We start from the raw sequence: 23,582 nt of genomic DNA, 5'->3' as shown, positions 1-23,582 counted from the left end.
TCTGCTCTTTTTCTTCCATGACTGTTATGCATTTCAGTCTCTTAAATCTGGAGAGTTAATTTTTTATCAGAAGCTGACAATAGGCATTTTTTCTTCTCTGTTTGAAAGTTTCTATTAAATCTACAGGAATAATTCTCAGGGTTTTCTCAATTTCAGAATCAAATGCAAACCTCTTCCTTTTAAAAAACCTTTACTTCTTCTTTTTCTTCTTCTGACTTTAAGTACTTTGTGATCTCTTGTTTTTTCTTTCTGCTTATTTAAACACTTGACCTATTCTGTCCTCTTTTCTCTTGCTACCACATTTTTTTAACCTCTTTTTCTTCCTGGAGCAGCCTTTTTCTTCTGGGGAACCCATCTATATCCAAAGCTAATCTGTTTTCCTGGATTCCCAATCCCAGTTTTGTTGTGGTAAACCTTTGATTCAAGGTAGAATTGAAGTGCATGTGTATGCATCATCTTGGACAAGGGTAATTTCCTTAGTTGGGAGCCTATTCTGTAATAAAATTCCCAGTTTGTGACTGGGAAGATTGGAAGAGAAAAGTGGAGCTTGCTCATTTTATTTGTTCTAGCCTTTATGCTATTGAGTCTGTATGGGATAGGCGCATATGGACTTTAGATAATGCTTCAGAAATGCTGCTGCTCTAAACAAAATGACAGTAGTTAATTTGTGTATGCTGAAATAACAGACCTCTGAGAGCAGAATTGCCATTATTAGCATTATTAGCATTTCCTTGTAAAAGCAACAGATCACATGTGCTTTTTTTCCTGTGAAATATTTTATTTTTAGGTCATAACATATGCAGGTTTTTGCCATGCCTTTGCAAAAATTTTGTACCAATGCCTCAGCAAATATTTTTGAAAATCTCATTCTGCAATATTGTCAGTTATAGTGTTGGTGTTTTTTCTGTGTGATTTGCTCCATCCCTTCTGTTTCTAAGATTTTTTTTCACAATCTTTTTTTTCTTCTTTGACATGCCAGTTTTATTTATAATTAATACTAAAGCTACCACTTAAGCTGACAAAGATGGTTTCTAGGATAGATCAGCAGGAACACTAAATTATTGCTGTTTAATTTCTACCATAGGAAAATGTTTATTTATTTATGTTGAAATGCATATTATTTTAATGCAGATTGTCTTCTCTTGCTTAAATAATTTTAATCCTGTTTTGCAAGTATTTTAATCTAGATTATTGTGTGTTTTAAATGAAGACCTTCTATTAAAATTATGCAGCTCTGTGCCTGTACTCTTAATGTAGATGAAACATGGCTCTACCTAGGAGGGAATACTTTTTGGTCTGAGTTTTTAAGATTGTGTATAATGGTTAGTTTGTAGCTCAGTTTTTAATAGCATTGGTTGTGTTATTGAATTTACAAGAGTGTTGTGGGTTTTATGATATTTTCAGTGCTGTGAATCATAATAATAAAGCCTAACATGACTTCATTTATGGGTTTTTCTGCTGATAAAGTATTCTCAGACATATCCTGCCATGTTACTTAGGGTAGGCTTTAAAAATGTCTCTGCATTTCAGATCTGTGGTCTGTTTGCAAGCTGTGGACTCAGTCCCCAGGAGCTGTGCAGGCAGGTGACCTTGTGGTGTTTCCCTTCCTGACAGGCTCATTTTGGGAATCAAGGCACTTGTGACAGACCTTGAGAGGGGTGGGAATGCCAGCAGCTCCTGCTGGTTCCAGCCCTTTTGTCCTTAAAGTGAGGACTGAGCAGGAATAGATGGAGTGGTAATGGATGGACCTGTTTAAGAACTGTTGTTTTGGCCTAGTTTGAAAGTCAATACAACTTGAACAGCCTGGGAATGTCCATCACTGGTGTGGTGGGTGGGAGAAGAGCTGACTGACCATCAGCAACCCAGGACACTGTGTAACCCTGAGGGGAAACAGGACCCTTCCAAGGTGCAGGCAGGGCAGCCCAGGCCAGGTCAGAGGGATGCTTGGCCAGCTGCCCAGTCCCAGTAGCCCAGGGCCAATGGTCAGGGAAAAGTGGAAGAGCTGAGCAAGCATGTATGAGGCTTCTCCCAAGCCTTTTCCAGGCTCCAACACTTTGAGTCAGGTACAGTGTCTGTGTCTGTGGCAGCTCCCAGTTACACTCACGAAATTGTCCATTCCCAGCTTGAACACAAACCTCTAGTATTCCCTCCTTTCCTGCAGTATATTGGGCATTGTAATCAGCAGCTATGCCAGAAAAGGTTTTTGATTAGTTTTGAGCTTACTGACCTCTTTTGTTCCCTTCTAATTCTTGTGTTGTACAAGGCAGAGAAGGATCAATGGCTTTTCCTCATGCCAGACACAATTTCCAGATTTTTGAGAATGTAGCATATGATCTTTCAGCACATTAAAACATTAACAGCAGTGTTTTTTAAAAAGCAGTAATTTTGTTAGACCCACATGAGAAGAACCTGTGTTTCTCCTTGTCATCCCTCCAAATACAACTGTAAAGTCTCCCTGAGTTAAGCCATTCTGTTTGATCTCAGGCTTTGTACTATATATTTACTTCACTATCTTACATTTTATAATCTCTTGCATCTTTCTTGGCATGAAAACCTTTGTGTCCATCTGATAAGGAGGAGGACATTAGTTTAACTGAGTCCCTCTGAAATAATGAAGAGTAGAAGTAGAGCCCTAAGCTATAAAAGAATCTTTATTAAAGTTATGGAAGCATAACCTTATGCTGAAAAAATGTAGTGGATGCTGGGAAACTAAGTAACTAACTTCACCAAGCTAAACTAAATACATTTTAAGAGAGCATCTCTCTAAATTACTAAATCTGGAAAATGCATACAAGACCTTATAGAAGTCTTTGAGCCTCCCTCAGGGCATGAGTATCCTAAATATTTAATATTCACTTCTAAGAAGAGTCAGAGTATTGTAATCAGTAACTCAACATCATCTCTTTTAGCTGCTCCTCAATAATGGGTCATCTGCAGGCAGCTGTGCCAAGCATCAGTATAGATATTGACCAGAATTAAAGGGGTTCCTGCTGGTTCTGCAGAGGCCAAGGGAGTCACTCACTTTTTCTTTCACCCTTATTGAGAGCTGCTCATTCTCTCCTTTTCATCAGCTCTGGAGCTGATTGCACCTCTTGTCAAGGGATTTCAGCTACCTAATGCAGCAAAAACATGGTTTTGTTGACCCCTCCCAAATGTCCCTTGAGGAGTGGCAGTGCTGACACCAAGAGTGTTTTGATGAGTGTTTGTGCTGACACAAGGTAGGGTCAGTGCTTGCTCCTGGGGGGGCACTGAGACTTGTGCTTTCAGCAGTGACCAGCTGTGAGCTCACTGAGCCAGAGGAAACCCCACGTCCATGGGCAATTGTCCCACCAGTGCTCCCATTCGGAAATGTCTTAGATTCCCTCTTTTTGTTGCCTCTGTCCCTTACACTTAGATACAAAGGATTTCTTTTAACATCTGCTTTTCATTGACTCATTGACAGTCCTTATACCTTTGAGATTCTGCCAGTGTCTTCTATAACCTGATCAGTTGCTTCTGTACCTGTAAACTGTGGTGTATTCACATTCCCACACAACTCAATTTTTGCCAGACTTCAGGAGCCTCTCTGTGTTTCCAGGTAATGGAACTTTGTAAGCAAAGCTGTCCAGTACCTGTCTGCAGTATTTGAAAAGAGGTCTCCTTTGGGCAGTGATATTAATCATACCTCAGTTTGACTGGAAATACATCTTCTTTGATGTATTCTGGGATGACAGTTGTGTTTTCCGGGAAGACATTCTATTGATCTGCCAAATCATTTTGCCAGAAACTGGTGTGGTCATGTCTCTCTTCCTTATAAACCAGGCCCTCAAAAAAAAGTAATAGAAATTCCCTCCAGCCCTTAAGTGCATAAATTTGCTGTTTGTACAATTGAATTTAATCCTATTTCTAATAACCAGTCCTGAAGATCATCCAGGTCTTTCCTGTGGGAGTTTTTTCAATCTTTTTTATTTTCCATGCTTGACAATTTAATGTTATCAGCATATCTCATTGGAATGCTCCTGGGTTTTGTGCCTAGGTAATTAATGCAAATACCAAGGTGGCACTTTTTAGGGTTGATATTGGAAGACCCATGCTTCCATACTGTTTGGAGCTCCCTCAGGGCAGTCACCAATGTCTCTGAGCAAAAATGTCCATGGTCCTGCTGCATGTTTGGCCAGAGTAAAGCTCTGGAAAGCTGAGCAGCCGCTGCTGTGGGTCCTGCTCTGCTGTTCCTGCCCTCCCTCATCAGGTCAGTTCATGTCTAAGCTCAGGTGTGTTGCTGTTTGAAGGAGAAATACTAAATTTTTGCCTCTTCTGCTGAGCAGGTGTGTACTCACTGCCTCCTGCCCCAGTGGCCAACCTGCTTCTTGTCAGGTTTTCTTTACCAATTTGTCATCTTTTCCAGCTTAATTGTCACTGAGGTGGAACAAGGGCAAGACTTTATACTGATTTAATCTCAGTAAAATTTTGTAGTGTTTGAACATGCTTAGTGAAATTTATGTAGATGAAGTGGTCTTTTCCAATCTTACCAATTCTGTGATTCTGTGGTTTGCCTTACTAGAAAATAATTATGAGGAAGATAATTTGACTGGTTTAGCATTAGTAAATACAGCCTGCATTTAATTTATATATGTTTTGCCTCAGGTCTGATTGTTTTATTCTCCTTGTTGTTTGTTCCAAGTCCTTGTGTACTTGGAGGCTGGGATTGTTATGGCCCAGAGGCTTTCCCTGTGGCATTGCTAAAGCTGCAGGGCTCCCAGGGATGTGTACACACGTGCTGTGAGCCTGCCTGGGCTGCAGCTCCCCAGGGCTTTGCCTGCCCGGGCAGTGTGGACCTGAGCTCACCATGTTGGTCTGACAAGGTCAAGCCATTGTTGTGCCATTGTGTCCTTTGAAGCCTGCCAACACAGCTGCTGTTTTCCCTCACATTCCAACTTGTTTCCTGTCCTTCTGCTTTTTTGCTTTTTTTGAAGTTCACCTCACTTCCACTTTCAGCAGCAAATAGGAAAGTCTCTTCAATTACAGTATCAGTGGTTGATTTTGGACCTTCCATGGAGAAACTCCCCAGTCTTCCTTGTCCCACCTTCTGCTGTTAAAAGTGTGTCCCAGCACTGTGTAACTCCATTGGAGATGGTGGTTTCAGTGAATTTCATGAACATTTTAGGAGAAGTGTCCTGCAGATTTTGCCCTTTTCAAATGTAATTGTTTAATCGGTGCTTGCTGAGACGGAGTCCAAGAATATACACACAAGGCTGATGGTTCTTTTTTCTTCTTCTTCCAGTGACCTGCTGTCTTCTGAATATCTTGAGAGGCATATCGAGCAAGGTGGGAAGACAGTGGAAGTTAAAGTAAGAATTTCCTTTTTATGCTTTTCTTTTTTAATTTGTTTGGCTTTTGATGTTCATGAAAACTCACATATTTTTGTAAAAAGAGGGATAACTGATTATTCAAGTGATTTGTTTTACTATTCTGAGGCAAGCATGTTTCATGTTTTCTAACTTTCAGCTTTAAATAGGGAAAATACACTTCGTTGTCAAATTTAGTACACTAATGTTTCTATCAAAATGTATTCATAGTAGTTCTTTTTGCTAATAAGTGTACTTTACTTTTGATACCTATTGAAGAAAATATTTTTGTTTTAGTAGATAGCATTTTCTCATTTTATTAAAACTCAATTTTTTGGTTTGCTATGAGCTTCTTTGTAAATCTGAGAATAGCAATATTCTTTATAATATTTCCAAATACCTAGTCACCAGCTGTGTGTTTCTTTCTCTGTGTGTTTGTTGGCATGGTGACTACAAGATGCTGTATATTGCTGTTGTCTTGTGTGAAATGTCCCATAGTCTTTGCAGAAGTGTTTTGTTTGCGTGCAACATTGGAGTTTTTTTTTTGAGGACCCTCTATTTGTTAGGACTTATTTTGTAAATGTCAGCTATAATTTTTGTATCAATTGCTGTAGATTACATAGAATGTTCAGAAATGTAATATATGTGGTACAAAATATTGTATTTCTTTTTTAAAAGAAATCCTCTAAATAGTTTTACTAAATCTGATACCATCTAAATACTTCAAAACAAATCTCTGCAGTGTGAAAGTGGAAATGGAAATGCAAAAAGCAGTCCTTTATCCACTGGATAGCTGAAGATGCAAGTTTCCTCTGGTTTATTCCCTTCTGTCATTTGCAAATAGGAAGTCTGCTCTTCCACTATTATCAAGATAATAGTCTGCATACATTATCAGACTGAGGCAAACACATACGTGTTCCATTAAATTGTAAAGACTAATTTCTCAGTCAGCTCTGCTCTGCAGTCAAGAAGTGTTGCTTGACTGAAGTTCAGAATATGAGTCAAAGCAGAAATAAAGATAATAGCTGATATTAATAAGAACAAAACAACCCATTTGTCTGCATTAAGATATATGTGCAAGTTAGCTAAGTTAATCCATCCAAGCCCTGTCACTGAATTGTTCCTGATGAGCAAGCCTTAATCAAGCAAGGAAATGTTTGAAATCAGCAGCTTTTCATATCTAAGTACTGTTTAATTGAATGGGAAAGTGATGGGAGGATCAGGCCTTTTAGAGGAAGGGTCAGAAAATGTTCTGGGCAAAACAGCTCCCAGCCTCAAGGGTCACAGAGATTATTTCCCCTTCATCTGGGACCTGAGCCAGGGTCAGGGTGTACCTTCAGGGATGGCTGCTACTGCCTTGCTCAGTACTTTCAATTCTGCTTTAAGTAGAGAGCTATCATAGCTGCATTGAGCTTGATGCTTGAGGTGATGCTTGAGGGAGTGAAAGGGGCTGCAAAGACTGTGCTACAAAGGAGAGGGCTTGCTGCTCCCTCCCCATGCTGCCTGTACCCATGGGCAGGGTGCAGGGGTGGCCAGGCTGGACAGGTGGCTCCTCTGCCCCTACCATCCTCTGCTCCAGGAGTTCCTCAGGCAGCAGCTGTATGGAAGCATGCTGGGAAAGGGGATGTAAGGTTTTTGCTTGTTTTGTTGCATCTGAGTGTGTGGGATTGGCAGGGAGGGAAGCAGCTGCTGTGACAAAATGTCAGAAGAGCCTGGTGGCCACAATCATGGGAACATTTTCATGAAAGTTCAGATACCGGAAGACTTTTGGAAAAGTTCAGGCTACTGAGTACACTTAAATACCAGATACTGACTGAGGCTGATTTCAGTGTTCAATAGCTGTTTAAAATTAAACCTGGTTTCCTCTGACCAGTTTCAGAGCACCTGTAAGTTCATTCAAGAGCTTTGTTTGTCTGTTGAGCAATTTCTGAAAAGACTGGCAGCATCTGTTTGCATTTGAGAAACTGGGCTTTGGTTTTACATCAAATGTTTTCAAAATCTTATTGCAACTACAAGAAATTTCCATGATGGTGATTTATTACCTTCAATTACTCTGGGAATTGTTTACCATAACTGCTAACATAATTAATATACTAGATTTTAGGGATTGTGCAGATTGCTTAGAATCTTATTTAAAAATAGCTAGTAAAAGGGTGCAACTTATGAATAAATCACAAAATATGCACTCTGCTGTGCAGCATATTCCCAAGCAGAAGCTGAAGAGGTATTTCAGCAAGGAGACAGGTTTCTATCAGTTGCTTCAACACGCTGCTCTTCACCCACCTCTGTGCAATTTATCTTGGGCTGTAGGCAGAGACAGAGGCGGCCTGGCAGCATCTCTCGTGCTGCTCTGGTGGGAGAAATGATGACAGAAAGACAGAAAGAAAATGTCCATCTGCCATGCACTGCCAGCTTGGAGCAACCTGCTCACACAGCGAAATGGCCTCCTCTGCTCTTGGCCCTCTTGCTGGAAAGGTGTATTTTAAAACACTCACAGATCCTCCTTGCATTTCCCTGTGCAGGAAGAGTGCACAGACACGCAGATCTCGGGTGCTGCTGCTGTGCAATATGGAGGAGGCAGGAGCTCTGAGCCACTGTGTGAAGGCAGCTGTACCTACACCAGCAGTTTGGGAATGTGTCTGGAAAGCAGATCCTGCCTCGGCTCATAAGTGATTTGGAGTTGATGACTACTTTTTCCACTCCTCCCCCTCTCCTTCTCTCCCAGTAAAACTTCCTGTGCTGTAAAATACATATGGATCTTCTGCCATTACTGAGGATGCTTCAAAGAGGAGAGGGGGGTAAGGGAAGGGAGAAATGCTTATACCATAAAAAATTACCACTTTTTAGTAGCAAAGGGATTTTTACTGTGAGAAGACTCCTCAGTTTAACATATGTTTTTATCATAAGAAGTTACATTACATTTAATTTCTGCATAATAATTAATACATTAGATCATTGTGAAGGTGAAACATATTACACATGTTTTTGCAGGGTGCCAGCATTTATCTGCTGCAGAAGAGAAGCTTCTTGTTAATTTGGCACAGTTAGGCAGCACCTAAGACATTCTTATTAAACCAGCAGCAGTGTAAAATGCCTAAGAAAAAACAAAAGGAGGTAGATGTTTGAATTATTTCAGTGTTTCCCCCCACACCCTCCTTTACTGTACATCATGTCTCTGCTGGGAAAGCAGCAGTGCTGGCCTAAATTCCCTCTGGTAGCAAAGAGAATAATCAATTAATAAGAAAGAGAAAAACCCTTCTTGGCATTGCCTCTTCCTGATTGTGTCATTCCGGACCATCCTATGCTCATAGCACATCAGTACTCAACCTGTGTATACCTAATGGTGTTGCAATATATCTCTGTGCCCTTTTATCTCTCTTTCTCTCCTTTTTTTTTTGGTTGTCATTCTGTCACTGATGCTGACAGTGAGATGAAAGGCAAAAAATAGCTACAGTGCTGAGTAATTCACATCGCTGGATTTTTCACTCTCAAAAGGAGCAACTGATATCTATTCAGTGATATTTTCTCAATAAAATATTTCAGTTTTCCTCTTCAGAGTGTGTAGAAATAAATGTTACTGCTTGTAGTTCCCCAAAACAATGGAGACTTCTACGAGTTCTTAGGAAATTGCTTTCTGAAAAAAATTAAGCCCTGAAAATAATTCAGTCAGAAAACTTGTACAGGTAGAGATGTGGTAGATAAATACCACATAAATACAGAAAATTTTGATGGCATGTTTAAATATGACTAGAAGGAACTATATTTTCTAGGCAGTCCTTAAAGTCTGAATTTTTTTAGTGTGGTGGTTCATACACAAGATGTGTATTATGGGCAAAAATTACAGTGAGAGTGCTTACAGCATAAAGCACTGCTTTTTGCTTCAGCCTCACAGCATGTTCATATGATAGCATCAAACAACATGAATGGAGACATATCAAATGCTGGGTGCTGTTTTTCTCTGCTGTGGCATTGGCAGAGGAGCTTTGGCCAGGTTTGTCCTGTGGGTGAGGACTGCAGGGTGGCGGTGCCCCAAGCTGTGCTGAGCCCTACTGCTGAGCCCTGCAGTGCTCAGACCTGCCTGCTGGGCTTTCTCCAAAGCACCCCCAGCCATCCTGTCCAGCTGGGGTGCCCCAGCACAGCCTCCTGCTCTGGGGAGCCCCAGCAGAGGGACCATCACTGTGCTTTGGCCAATGGGGGGTATGGGGCATTTGGGGCAAATGCATTTTAATGCTGCACAGCAAAGCAGAGCTGTTAGCATGCAAAAATAGTCATTATGTTGTCTGCATTGATGGCTTATTGTAGCTTACAGCTATTTTAATGCTTCTGCAATAAAAGATGGGAAAATTGCTGTTCTTGCTGTGCTTAAATCTTTGGCTATTGTGTGCCATGTGTAGTTGAAGGGATCTTTAAATGACCTTTTTAAGGAAAAGTTATATATAAGGGAGAAAAATATTAAAATACTGAAAGGCCAAAGGAGTCAGGATACCTTTGATATGGTAGCTATTGCTTTTTCTGTTAAACTTTTTCTTTCAAATCTGGTCTGCCCAGCAGTTATTAAGGTACAGTCCCTTGGCTGAGGGCAGTGTGTGTCTGTGCACACCTGTGCCTGTGTTGGATGAGACCTTATCCCAAGTAGCATTTCAACATCTCATTATTATCTCCACAGGCACAAACTGATCACAAGTCTACAATAATTTGTATCTGGTGCAGCCAGATTGAATATGTAACCAGTGAGCAGGTCACTTTAATAACTGACTGTTCTATTTCTTGTCTTACAGCAATGTGCTTCTAACCATCATCTCTCAGTTAGGACACTCCCTGTCTAAGAAAAATCTCTTATTATTCCTCAGGTTTTGGTAGCTCACCATTTTGTAGCCAAAGAGGAAGGTGTTGCAGTTGCCAGGGTAGCCTGTATGCTAAACAGGCTTTTCTGAAAGGGAATACATTTTCTCCTGAAAAGCAGAGTGCCAGTTGGGCTGGCAGAGGATGGGATGGGAGTGCAGGAAGACTCAGCCCTGGGAGGCTGGAGCCTGGGGCTAGTGGGGAGCTCTGTGTGCATGGACCTGAAACTTGCACAACCTGCTGATGAAAACTGAAAAGAAACAAATCATAAATAATGCAGGAATTCTATATGCCTGTTTCTGGCAGAGCTTTTTTTGCTGCATCCAGAGACTAGAGAAGCTGTTATTATGAAAAAAATCATTATCTTATTTGAGAGAAGACTTTCAATAAGGGTTCCTGTAATGTTGTCAGATTTCCTCTCTCTTGTGCCCTCAACAGAGCTCTGTTGCCCTCATGGCAAATTACTAACAAATCTAGGCTGTAATCTACTTTTTAGTGATAGCAGTAAACTAACTGAAGAAGAGTTGATGGGGAGACTGTGAGTCTGACAGAGTTTAGCAGGAGGTTCCTGCAAGGTGGATCTTCACAGTGCTCTCATCAAATGTTTTCATTAATGACTTATGTTAAAAAAAGCATGTGAATATTAATTATATTGGCCAACAGTGCAAAACTGAGAAGCATTACAGTGCACAGAAGAACAGCTGGAGAACTGACTTGTTTTGGCCAATGGAGAAAATAAAAGCCAAACATAACAAATGGCAACTTCTTACACTTAGGGACTAATTATAGGTGTTTGTACAGTACAATGAAAGTTCCTAAATTGAAAGTGCCACAAGAAGGGGAAGATTAGAGTGTAGTAATGGAACAGGAATGGCAGGATGGAAGCAGACTGTGGTCCCAGAGTATACTGGTCAAATTACTTCCTCTAGGTTTTGACTGGAATTAATGTTACTGTATGTGGTGAAGAGTTGACAATTTTTAAAATTTCAGTGTTTTTTCAGTTACTCTGGGCATATTTTTCATTTTTTCGGTAGTGTCATGCTGTCACACTAAGTCAATAGGCATTGAGAAATATTTCATTTTCCTGTTGTAGTTTTGTTTGAATTCTGGAAGCAAGCCTTTTGGGATTTAGAAAATGTAGTATCCTCTATGGGATACCAGGGCAAGGTAATCAACCCTCATATATAGTGCATTTACCTGACCTAATGATCCTGCAGGCTGGCACTTTTAATGTACATTTACAGTAGCTTTTTTTATATCTGATTATTTCCCTGTTATTACTAGCTTACTTTTTACATACATCCTACTGGTGAGGAGGAGAAAATTGAAAGTAACAGCTTTTCACATTAGAAGTCATTCCCAGGTCATGGTTTTGAATATACTACACTAGAATGAATCCCAGATCATGATTCATGTAGGATTTTGCAGGTTTAATTATCTTGTCTCCCTTTTCTTTGTGACATGAAAAAAATAATCCTGTGGGTTTAACTAGGCCTGCAGGGGGAAAATGTCAGAAAGTGAAAGTCTTCCAGAGCTTAGAAAGTACATTTCACTGCAGATGTGGACCCCAGTGATGGTGGTGGGTGGTTCTGCTGAAGTGGCAAGCCAGGCGAGTGTGTGACCATGAGGAGTCACCTCTTGAGTACTCTACTGCAGTTTTCTCTTGTTCCAGAAGGAGGACAGCTTGCAGAAAAATCTTGCCTGGCTTTGTGCACCTTGTGTTATTTTCCACGAGCTGCAACAACACAGGGCATCCATAGCCAAAGAGTGGTAGCAACCAAGTGTTCTGTAATCTCAGACCATACGAGGACTGAGTATGGCTAAGAGAAATTAATTACTGCTATAACATTAAAGAACATAAAACCACTTTGTAGATGCCCTTATTAAAAAATAAAAGTATCTTTTTGGATTTAACTTAATCCCTTTGAGGAGGAATTAAGCTAAGCAAACAGAAGCTGTTGTACTTCCGAAGGAGTGCTGCCGTGCAAGGCTGATGTGCTTTAGCTTGACATCTTTACTTTCTTCATCTTGACTTCTGTAAGTAGCTCTGCCTAGACATGTCTGTTGTTCCCTATGGATAACAAACCAGCACTGTATTATAAACAGTAGGTTAATGTTTCTAGACACAGCCTCAAGCTCTGTGAACTTTCATTTAAAGAGAAAATTCTGTCATTCAGAAATAATGAGCCAATAAGGATATGAGAGTTGTATTGTTTTCTATTTTTCTCAGAACTTTATGTCCTGCTTCCTGCTGACTGATTGGTATCCATGTAGGTGTTGTGTTATGTTTATAGTAATCTTGTCAATCATATTCTTACACCTTGGCTTCACACTTGGGGTAGGCTGGTGAGATGATGTGGCAGACTAGAATGTGTAGATTATATGGAATTCTCATACTGTCCCATAAAATTTTTGCTTCCATTTCTCTGGAACAGGCATGCAGGAGTGGGGCAAAATGACTGTCATTTAAATGACTTGTATGGCACGACTAAGAGACTGTCTTAAAGACAGCAACAGAGGAGGCAGGAAAAGGTAACCTTTTCTGCTCTGCCTCATCTTTGCCTGGCAGCTGATAATAAAAAATAATTTTCCCTAACACCAAGGTAAATCAAGGCAAGTCAAGAGTCTGTTTCTCAAGCAGATGCCAAGGCAGCTTCCAGAGCAGATGGTGTTGCGTTGGCATGAGCTCTCTGTCCACACCCTGCAGTGTTTTGTGGAGCATCTTCTCTCATAGCTGCTGGGCTGTAAACACAACCCTCATTTGGCCTCTGAACTGAGAAGCTGGGCTGATATCTTGTGCCATCTGCTGAAGGCTCCTGCTGTGAGTCGCTGATGGCAGTTGGAGCGAGTCGCCGCGTGCAGGATCCTGTCACATACACGTGTGTCTCTGTTTGTTAAGAGTGCTGCCAACAGCCTTTAAACATGGGCATGTTGTGGAGAAGGCTTAGCAGCGGCTGTGCCTTATCCTAATTTTGGAATCCATATCTCTGATTTCAGAATCTCAAAGAGTGTTGTAATCTAATGTCACTACAGCATGTTGGCTCTGAGCTGTACGAGCACATGTGATAGCCACCCTCCTACAAAGGAGGGCACCCTTCACAATTTCAGAACATTTGGCTGTCAGGTGTCTGCAGTCCAGAAACTACTCTGCAGAGAGGTGCTGCCAGGTCCTGGTGTTGTTACTGAGCTGAGTAAGAGCTGAACTCAGAGCTCAGCACAGCCCTGCAGCAAGGACCCTGCCAATTGCTGAAGTATGTGTCAATTAAAAGGTGTTTTCTCTTCTTACAGGTCAAAGTGCCATTCTGACTCTTTTTACTAATAGAAACCCATTCATAGCAAGTTGTTTTCTGCCATAGAAGTCAGGAATGAGAGAGCATTTTCTTTCCCGTTTTCTGTTGATCATGCAGCCTTAGTTATGAATTTTTGTAACTAGTGGCCCCACAGTGGGTAGCTCTTTAAACAGCTAATCTGACAGCTAATCATTATCTAGCATTCACAGAATGGTGAACCTTAGCTGGCCTTTTGGGAGCTTTCTGCTGCAAGGAAAGAGGGAGATATGTTACTAGGATTTGAATTAAACCAGAAATCCCCTTTCCCTTGGATTAAAATGGGAATATGTAGGAGATGGAAGGTATTAATTTTAAGGTCAGTGCCTGACTGTCACATGAGTTTAACTGGCCAGCACCTCTCTTAATTGCAGAAAATGGCTTACATGGATATCTGATGTAGAAAGCAGATGAATGTGCATCCTTACTTTCCTCCCCTGGGAAGGTCATAGTGTCTCTGAGGAGGATAACAAACCCTGCCACTGGATGGTCAGCAGATGCTTTCTGCACTGTGGCTGCAGACAAGAGTGAGCTGCTGCCATTAACAGCTGTCAGGGCTGTTCTTTTGCTTTATGTATTTCACCCTTTATTATTAGTATTGGTTAATGTGTTTTTCATCTCTTTTGTGTCTGCTCAGCAGCTGATGCCTCTCAAAGCAGGGACAATCTATCTTAAAGGATAAAAAAGCGTACAGATTTTGTTTGCATTGCTGACATCTGTGTCTTACCATTTTTTAGTATCTTTGCCACACTACGTACCCAACAGGTTGCTAGAAGACTCATACTGACATGAGCAAGAGGATTGCATCTGGTTAGAGATGAACTGTAGCAGTTCACAGGGTAAATAGAAAATTCAGAATTTTGCTATAATTATCCAACTTAAGCATTAAAATGAAGGATATCTTATGAACTTGCAACTTTCATATGGATTAACTTGTTTTAATTGATCCTGGGGTCATTCTGATTTTTATTTTTTAATTTTTTTGTACTATGTTACTACATTTTTATCTATCCAAATCAATAAATTTCTTGCTAAAAATCTGTATTTTCTGTACTGCCCTCTGACATCACTAGTAGGTTGTCCCTCATGTTGAGAAGGTTTGTGCAGGAAGGATAACTTACTGATCCAAGGACATGGACAACAGAGTGCTATGGGCATTGGAAGAAAATTTGCCTTGTGTGGTGCAAACTACAGCATGAACAGTGGCTGTGTGCCTCATGGAGACAAAAATGTTGAATTTCTCTCTGCTGTAGCATTAGCCTGCCTTTAGATATGGCATAAGGTCTGCCTGTGTTTGCAGGTTTGTGTCACAGCCAATGTCACCAGGCTGACCTTGTCTCATAGGAGATGAGATTTAGCCTGATTTTCTCCCAGACTCTAGAGTGAGCAAGTTCAGTTTTAGAGGAGAGTTGGGTAAATGTGCTGCTCAGACTTATGGCTGCATTTGGTGGAAGAGCAGTCTGCTTTCCTCTCATCTTACACTGAACCATTCCCCAGGAGCTGGCAAAGGCCAGTGTGGAGGTTTGATTTGCTGAGATGGGCAATCATTGCTTGTGAGAGAACAGAGAGGCTCTATTAGCTACAGGAAGCCAACAGCTCTTCACAAAAGACCCTTGGTGTTCTGGACTGAACTGTAGTTGGTGCTAAATTCAGCTCTTAAGGGAAGTTGTAATTATCATATGGGACCAGAATATTTTTAGGATAAAAAATGAAGATTTCTTTTTTCAGCTTTTGTCTCACTCCTAAAGATACCAGTGGATAAAAGAGACAGCCCGAGTCCTTCAGGGAGTGTTTCCAAGAACAGAGTAAAAGAAGATAGATATGATAATTATATTTAGTGTTTGGTGGTCTTAGGTCTCTCATATACTGTGATTTCTCCTCTAATACAGTGTATTTTATGGCAGTACCTGCTATAAAGCAGCTTTAGTACATGTCAGACCCAGAACAATTTCAGCCTCAGCAATATAGTGAAGCAACAACAGTAAACTTCTTGCCCAAAATTGCAGGTGCTTGAAAAAACCTGCCCTGCAGAGTCCCTTGATGTGTCCTTACTCTAGGTACAGAACCACAGAATCATAGACTCATTGAGTTTGGAAATTACTTCCAAGTTCATTAAGTCCAACCTTTGACCAGACACCACCATGCCAACTAAACCATGGCCCTGAGTGCCCCATCCAGGGGTTTCCTGAACACTTCTATTCTCAGAATTTGTAGCTTTAAGTGCCCATACAGGGATCAAACCCAGAACCTTGGTGTTGTTGGCACCATGCTCTAACAACCTCAGATAATCTAATGCATCAATTACCTGGAAAAAAAACTATCTTCATTTAAAGAAGTGAAAATAAATTTATTAGTCCAAGTTAATTTTATTAACTGGTTTGACGTGACTTATGTTATAATGATAGGAACATAAGCACATACATAAAAAATATCTCCCAGATGTTAACATATAGAAAGGAATGTTTTGTGGTGATAAGAACTGGTCCCTGAGACTGAGATCAGAGTTGTGTTTCTATCTCCAGCAGAATTGCCATGAGCTCTAGAAGATGGTTGACTTGAATTGATTTGACAAAATAGAATAGAATTTATGTTTCTCAACTGTATTTTCCCCAGACAAGAATTTAGACCTGTTTTTATTAGATTTTTCTTTTCTAGATCAGTATGCCTAATTTTTTCCCCATGGATTTATTACAGAATAAATTAATTTGGAGGTACTGTCATGGGACATTTATTTGATTCTCATTCAGAAGATCAAAACACACTTTTGAGCCACAGACTGGATTCTTAGTATGAAAAAAATGTTCCTTCTGGTTGAAAAGACATGGTTTTGCAAACTAATGGAGCCTGAGATTCTATTTCTGGTACATATTAACTACATTTTCTGAGAACAAACCAATTTGTGTAATTACTCCAAATTCCTTCCACAGCTAGAAGTCTGTACAACTCCCTACTGATAGTCTTTTCAGTATTATTCCCATATCTATGCACTGATTCCAGTTATATCTTTTACAGGAATACTACTTCAAGAATTCTCTTTAGAGAGTATTGTTTTGCTTATAAAGTTTTAGATCACCCATACAGTTTGATTGTTAGTTTTGTTGCTTGCTTACTGGAGTCTCTCTTTGTTTACTCCTTATTCATGTATTCCAAAAGCCTTAAGCAGTTCCATGATCCTGTAGTAGGGAACACCCTACTCACTGAAAGAAAGAAAATCTCAAGCTAAAAGTAGCTAAGATATAGGAAGTAAATACATATGGAAAAGGAGGATAAAATAGAGAAAATGAGCCAAGATTTCAGGAAAAACAAAGAAGAATGTATTCTCTCTGAAATCAAATTAACATAAGATATTGACAGCTAAAATATATGTGGGTGCAAAGCAGAAATTAAAGCAATCTCCACTGATATTTGATCATAAACACAAAACCACCAACATAGCCTACATATTTTCTTACCTTTAGCCTGATCTTGGTTATTTTATTTTCATATTTGAAAAATAAAATCCAAAAGCATTTAATTATGTCAGATGTCTAAAATGTCTGTGCTATGCATCATACAAGTGATTGCTGGCTTCTGAAAAAGATGTAATTGCAATGCCTTTCTCTCCCTCTAGTAAATGGACATAAATATTCACAGGGCTAGGTACATTAGGCTAGGTAGATTATTCATTCTTTTGCTGGAAGAAGTATTTGCAAATACATACTATTGGAAAAGAAAATCACTAAAAATCTCCTTCATAGTCCTTTAACCAATATTAGTGCAATACAGCATAGCTGAATTTGTTGAGACAATAATAGGTAAATTCTTCTGAAGAGTAGGTGTCAGTGAGAATTTAAGGGATGTTTGAATTATTTTTCTAATTTTGCATACAAATACTTTGAAATCCTGAGTAAATTTATTGCATGTGCAGTATGGCTTACATCCCTATCAGCTAAACCAGGGGGGATTTTTTGAGTAGAGTCTGCTGGATTTTATTTGAAAGGTATACATTTTATATGCAGGAGAGAAGAGGCAAATATTCATTTTCATTGTATTTCTTCACCAAGTTGTTCTTAGAGTTTCCATTAGTATTGGAGCACTAGTGACTACTTCTGATTTGATGTTTTTTTTTTTTCTAATCAAGCATTATTATTATTTTGTTAGCATACTTTCTCCTCAGAAGAAGGAAATTGCCTTACCCTCAGAGCAGAGCTCATCCTTTCTGATGTAGTCATGTGCAGAGCAGATGTTGAATCTGAGCCCCTACTTCCAACTCTTTTTCTAGTCAATGAAGAAAGATGAGCACCTCTGGAGTAATCTGTCTCTGAAACCCATCTCAGGATATCAGGGATTTCACACTGAAATTGTGAAATACACCATTTGGTGTATTTGTATTTGGTGTATTTCAAGTGTCAAGATGATGGTGTTTGTCTAAGTCCCAAACCAAGGCTCAAAGAAGATGGGATAAACACCCCTATGAGTGATAGTCAATTCTTGGTGCATGTCAATGGCTTGGCAATGTGTTTATGAAAAAACAGTCTTTGACAGGATGGAGTGTGATGCTGTGGAATGTCCCAAGGATTTACAGTCTCAATTTCCAATTTCAGGGAGGAGAACATTGCTATTATCAGGGAAAAATTCGAGGAAATCCGGTATCATTTGTTGCCTTGTCCACATGCCATGGATTACAGTAAGTCTGCTGCTTTGTTTTTACTGACCTTTGTTTATTACTCTTTTAAGCAAAATCAAATTGTTTATAGTAAAAAAATACATGTATATAGTAAAATAAGTGCTATTTATTTTCCTACTAGTTTGTCACTAATATTAAGTAATCAACAATCTTCAGAATTTCCTTTTTTTTCTAAACTGAGAACTTATGGCAGTGATCAAGTACTGTTTTTAGATAATTTATTATAGAGATAGCAGAATAGAAGTAGCTGAAAACATCCTGCAAGAATAAAAACAATGCCAATAAATTATTTTGAAATTATATTATTTTCTTGTTGTTATAATGATGTATACTTTATTTATTTTCTAGTCTCTACAAAGAAAATGTCAGTTTAGAATTTATCTTGCACTGTCCATTTTTTTAAACAGAATTTCTGGCCTTAAGATGTGTGTATGGGGTAATACCTTGCATATAGTAAAATATTGAAAAATCTAAAAGAAAATATGCAATAATTCCTATTTGAAGCACATAATTTTACTTAAAATATGATTAAGGCCTCTGCCAACTGAAGGTTACATGAAGCTGTGTATGGATTGTACAGCTTTTGGACCTGTCTACTTTGGGCACTATGATGCTAGTCAGGTTTTAAGATCAACCAAGTGCCTGTCACATCTGGGAATTACAGGATCTCAGCACTTCTAATACTGACATGAGATTGAAAAGTCATGGCACCAAGTGAGCCTGTGTGGAGATGATGTGAGCTTTACCTTTTTTTGTGGAATCGGGGTTTAGCTGATGGAAATCTTCTTCAGCCTATTGTCTGTCTACAACTATTCTGTATATAGTTTTGCTGTCAATCATATAAGTACTTTTATTTGAGCAGTGTCTTTATTTTCCAGTTGTATATTCTTTGTTATGAATGGGAGAATGCGTGCAGAAGACTTGTCATCCTTGCACTCGTCTGATTTACAGCTGTGCAGCCCAAGCAGCTTGAGCCCAGTTTGAAGTATGGTCAGGGAGCCTAAAAATAGTAACTTCCTAATGCATCCTGAGCCACTGCATGGCTTCCATTAGCAGTGATCCATTAGGTCTTGGCCCCTGTTAACTCCTAAGAGAAAAAGCAGGAAAGGAGAGCCCTCATATGTCTTTCCCTGCCCTCTTTTTGTGAGTTTATGCTTAAAACTGGCTGTTCTGCTGCCCTGTATTCTTAAATGGCCTGGTATCCAAATTGGTCCCTTCTAAAGTCACATGATGAATGATGCATTTTTTGTATAATTCAGCTCTCTCTTGAGAGGTATCTCCCTGCCTCCTTCCCCCAACCCTCCACTTTTTCCCGCTGGTATAAAAAAGTTTCAGCTGAGTTCTTTCACTCAAGCTTACTCTAATCAGGCTGGTATTTCAAGCATCCTGTATGAGAAAGTAATGTTTCCTGAGCTGAATTAAACTCATTCTCTGACACTGCATTTCCATCATTGCAACTAGCTCCTACACATTTGATTTTAAAAGATAAGTAATTACTAGAAACTCACACTGGCAATCAGAGCTCCTTAGCTTCAAACACAGTTTGGAGTATCTTGCTGGGGGGAATTGTCTTCTGTAAGGTTTGTGGGACAGGAGCTTTGCTTTCATGAGTTTTAGGAAGCATGTATGACAGAGCAGATGCCTTTAAGAGAATAACAAGCTTCATATTCCTAAAGGTCATGCCAGTCTCCTGTTTTGCATATTAGTACCTCTAGATCTCAGACAGTAACAGCAGAATATTTTATACGTGCGAAAAAATGCTGGGTTATTTTAATCCTAAATTATTAGTTCTTCTATTAGTAATGCCTGCATTACATCCTTCCTTTTATTGGTTAAATCGATCACATCTGGCTGACAGAATACCTGAAATTATGGATGACTTCTTAATGACTTGGTTAATGACAAATGTGTCTCGGAAGCCCTAATTTCGCGCAAGCCATTGCTCGGGCACGGCTCGGCACAGCTCGGGCACGGCTGGGACACGGCGGGGACACGGCTCTGCACGGCTCGGCACGGCTCTGCACGGCTCGGCACGGCTCTGCACGGCTCGGCACGGCTGGGACACGGCTCTGCACGGCTGGGACACGGCTCGGCACGGCTGGGACACGGCTCTGCACGGCTCGGCACGGCTCGGCACGGCTGGGCACGGCTGGGACACGGCTCTGCACGGCTGGGCACGGCTCGGCACGGCTCGGCACGGCTCAGGCACGGCTCGGGCACGGCTCGGCACGGCTGGGCACGGCTCGGGCACGGCTGGGACACGGCTCGGCACGGCTCGGACACGGCTCTGCACGGCCGGGCACGGCTCGGCACGGCTCAGGCACGGCTCGGCACGGCTCGGCACGGCTCGGACACGGCTCTGCACGGCTGGGCACGGCTCTGCACGGCTCGGCACGGCTGGGACACGGCTCTGCACGGCTCGGCACAGCTCAGCACGGCCGGGCTCGGCTCGGCTGGGATCCTGCTGCCGGCTGCTGGCGAGCGCACGAACTGCCGGCGCTGCCGGAATTGCGCTCTCCCGGCGGCAGAGGTGACTGTCTGGAGAGCGCACGCCATCCAAACGCAGGCTCTGGAAACGCTCTGCTTTCCCTTCAGCCCCGTGAGCCTGTGGTTTATTCAGAGCACACGCGGTCTGTGCTGGCTGGCTGGGAAAGGGCCGTGGATGCTTTGAGTGGGCAGGCCAGGTCTGTAGGTCAGCTGTGGCTTTTATCTTGTCGCTGCTGAGTGCCTTGATCAGAGGTCAGTGCTGCTGGGGGCAGCGCTCTCACCAGAAGCTGGCAGCACTTCAACCTGCTTAACTAAAGTTGCAATTAGAGGGAAGTTTTTCTTGATAAAGACCTACAGGATCTTCCCCAATTTCATCTCATTTCCAAGCAAAGAAGTTTCAGCAGATGCTAGGATATTTTGCTTAAACTGTATAGACAGTATTTATTTCTCAAGAATAGGCACGTGTAATTTGAAAGGTGAAACAGCTTTGCATTGTAGTTATATGCTCAAGTATGCATATGTAGTTATGCTCATACTTGATATATGATATGCAGTCTAACCCAGGTTGCTTTTGCTTCTGGCAATGTCCATTTTGCTGATAAAAAAAATGCTGCATAAGAAAAAAAGAAAAAGTATCTGCTTTTTTTTTTTTTTTTTTTTTTTTTTTTTTTTTTTTTTTTTGCTTTAATTCCTGTTTGTTTTGGGTGTTTTTAACAGTGATGTAAGTAAATAGATTATCTCCCTTTATGCTGTTGATGTTGTGTGCTATGTGTCAAGTTTGAACCTACAGCAAAGCTCAAACACTTTAGTAGTGGCCCTTTGGAAGGGACATTGTGATACAGCCTAATTCCAGCCGTGTGTGTGTGTGTGTGTGTGTGTGTGTATGCCACTGCAGTAAAGGCAAAATTATAAAATTATAAAATATTCTGGTTTGGTTGAAGATGAGAATGTATTGATATAAAAAATAACCTTTGTTTTTCTGCTCTTACAGAGTAATATTTGTATCAACACTCTCTTTAAATGAAATGCTAAGGAAAGAGTTAATAAAAAAACCCACTAAAACCTAAGGATAATTCAATTCATTCTGATACCATTTTTATTTGGGGAAAGTTATGCCTATGTTCCAAAGATGTGCTCCTAAAGACAGGTCCCTTATTTATCTGTTGCAGGTAGATATCTCCTGCATGGGAGCAAGGGCTTTGCTCTGGATTTTCAGTTGGTTAAATTAGTCCATTTTGTGTTTATGTATTGTAGAGGAGGTTTGTGGAAGAAAAAAGAAATTTTATGGAGAAAATCTTTCTTTCTGAAGTGAAGAAACAAATGATTGGTCCATATTTGCATTCAGCTCCTGAAACCATTTTAATCTCTCCCTATTTAAATTTTTAAAGTATATTAACTTTCATGTTGCACTAGTGTTTGTTTATTAAATCTGTATTTGCATTTCCTGCTCTTGACAGTGGGATGTTCTATGATGGAAATCATACTTACCTTATTGAACCAGATGAAAACTACACATCAGATGTAAGTAGAAATTACAGTAGTTCTGCTGTGTTTTTTGAGTACATCCAAGGGTGCAGGGTAGGCATAAGGCTGTGGGACCCAAGGGTCATCCCCTCATTCCCAACTCATTTACTTTGAATGTGAGGCTTCATGTTCTCAGACCAAAGCAGACCTCCAAAAATGAGGCAGTGGTGTGTCTGTGTGTGTGTGCTCTGTAGCACTTGGCTGTAGAGCCCTGCAGCTCTAGAGGAGGTTCCTTGGAGCCCGTGAATGCCCAGTCCCCTCCTCTGGCACTTTCTGGGTTTGTTACACCCCTCTCCTCCTGGCTCATCCTTGACTCCAGTTCAGCAGCTCCTGGGACTCTCATTGACTCCCTGAGCAGCTCTGGGAGCTTAATTTAAACCCAGCTCTGTGTGCTCAGCCACTGTGTTTGAGGTACTCAGATATAAAAGGTGACTAAATGTGGCATTGGCCATCACATTGCAGTTGGGAAAAGAAGAATGTAGAGTAATGGTGCCTTGCAACTTGCATGTTCACTGGTGTATTGTTGGGTAACAAGAACCTTTGGAATTGTCTGTTTAATCTCATGAGGTGGATTACTTTTTCCTGATGTAATATGCACAATTATTTACTTTTTCAGGATGACTTCCATTTCCACTCTGTTTACAAATCCAAGTTGTTTGAATTTCCTTCAGCTGACCTGACGTCTGGTATGATTTTTTAATATTCATGACTTACTGAACATCTTACTGAACATAGTCTAAGGCCAAATTTGTTGATTATATTTGATAGATCATCTGAGAGAAATTTGTTTTATTATACATATACACTTTCTTTTACCCAATTAAATAAAAAGCACTGAAACCCCCCCCTCCATTTTTAAACAGTGAAAGCACAGGAACAGAATCTGAAGTGATGTAAAAGCCCTGAAACCAATGAATGAAACCTCTCCTGGACCTTCATGCTGTGATTTGTGTTTCTTGTGGTCTGTGGGCTGGATTATGTGCTAATAGTTGTAGAGAGAAAATGATTGAGGCAGTCTAGAGGTGTGAAAATAAACACCATGTTGATGGTTGTTGATAACTCTTCAGGGGTTTTTCCTGTTTTGAGATACAGGATGAGTACCATGGAGTGAGCATGTGTCTGGGAGACAAGAAGTTGCCAAATGTCATTGCAGTTCAGTGACTCTTCTGCAGTCTGATCAGCATCTTTCACAGCACTGGCAATGATGAGGGCCATGCATTTCAGTGCAAATGAATTTGGAGGCAGAAGTGCTTTCACGTGCTTGTAGGGATGAATGCCCATGTTGTGTGTGGAGGCAGAAAGGGTTTTTTTAAAAAAATTGGTTTTCATCTGAGAGGCTAGCTTGTTAATTGAAGCTAAAATTGCAGTATTTATGACATATCCCCATTCTGTCAAGGATTTGCCAGTTTTACA

At 40.6% G+C, this 23,582-nt stretch overlaps 1 protein-coding gene across 4 annotated transcripts in view; it reads left to right on the top strand.

The window, feature by feature from the left end:
• The window catches only part of ADAM22 (ADAM metallopeptidase domain 22), a 128,135-nt gene that overhangs the window by 52,830 nt on the left and 51,723 nt on the right, over nucleotides 1–23,582 (top strand). For all 4 annotated transcript variants that reach the window (XM_056486106.1, XM_056486102.1, XM_056486103.1 and 1 more), the window contains exons 4-7: nucleotides 5,261–5,327; nucleotides 18,076–18,158; nucleotides 22,103–22,166; nucleotides 22,786–22,855. In XM_056486106.1, coding sequence (XP_056342081.1) covers nucleotides 5,261–5,327; nucleotides 18,076–18,158; nucleotides 22,103–22,166; nucleotides 22,786–22,855 — 284 coding nt within the window. The remainder of the gene's footprint in view (nucleotides 1–5,260; nucleotides 5,328–18,075; nucleotides 18,159–22,102; nucleotides 22,167–22,785; nucleotides 22,856–23,582) is intronic.

Source organism: Oenanthe melanoleuca, chromosome 2 (genome assembly GCF_029582105.1).
Source record: "Oenanthe melanoleuca isolate GR-GAL-2019-014 chromosome 2, OMel1.0, whole genome shotgun sequence".
Taxonomy (NCBI): Eukaryota; Metazoa; Chordata; class Aves; order Passeriformes; family Muscicapidae; genus Oenanthe; species Oenanthe melanoleuca.
Note: the sequence above shows the minus strand (reverse complement) of the source record. Positions and strands in the feature narration are given on the sequence as shown.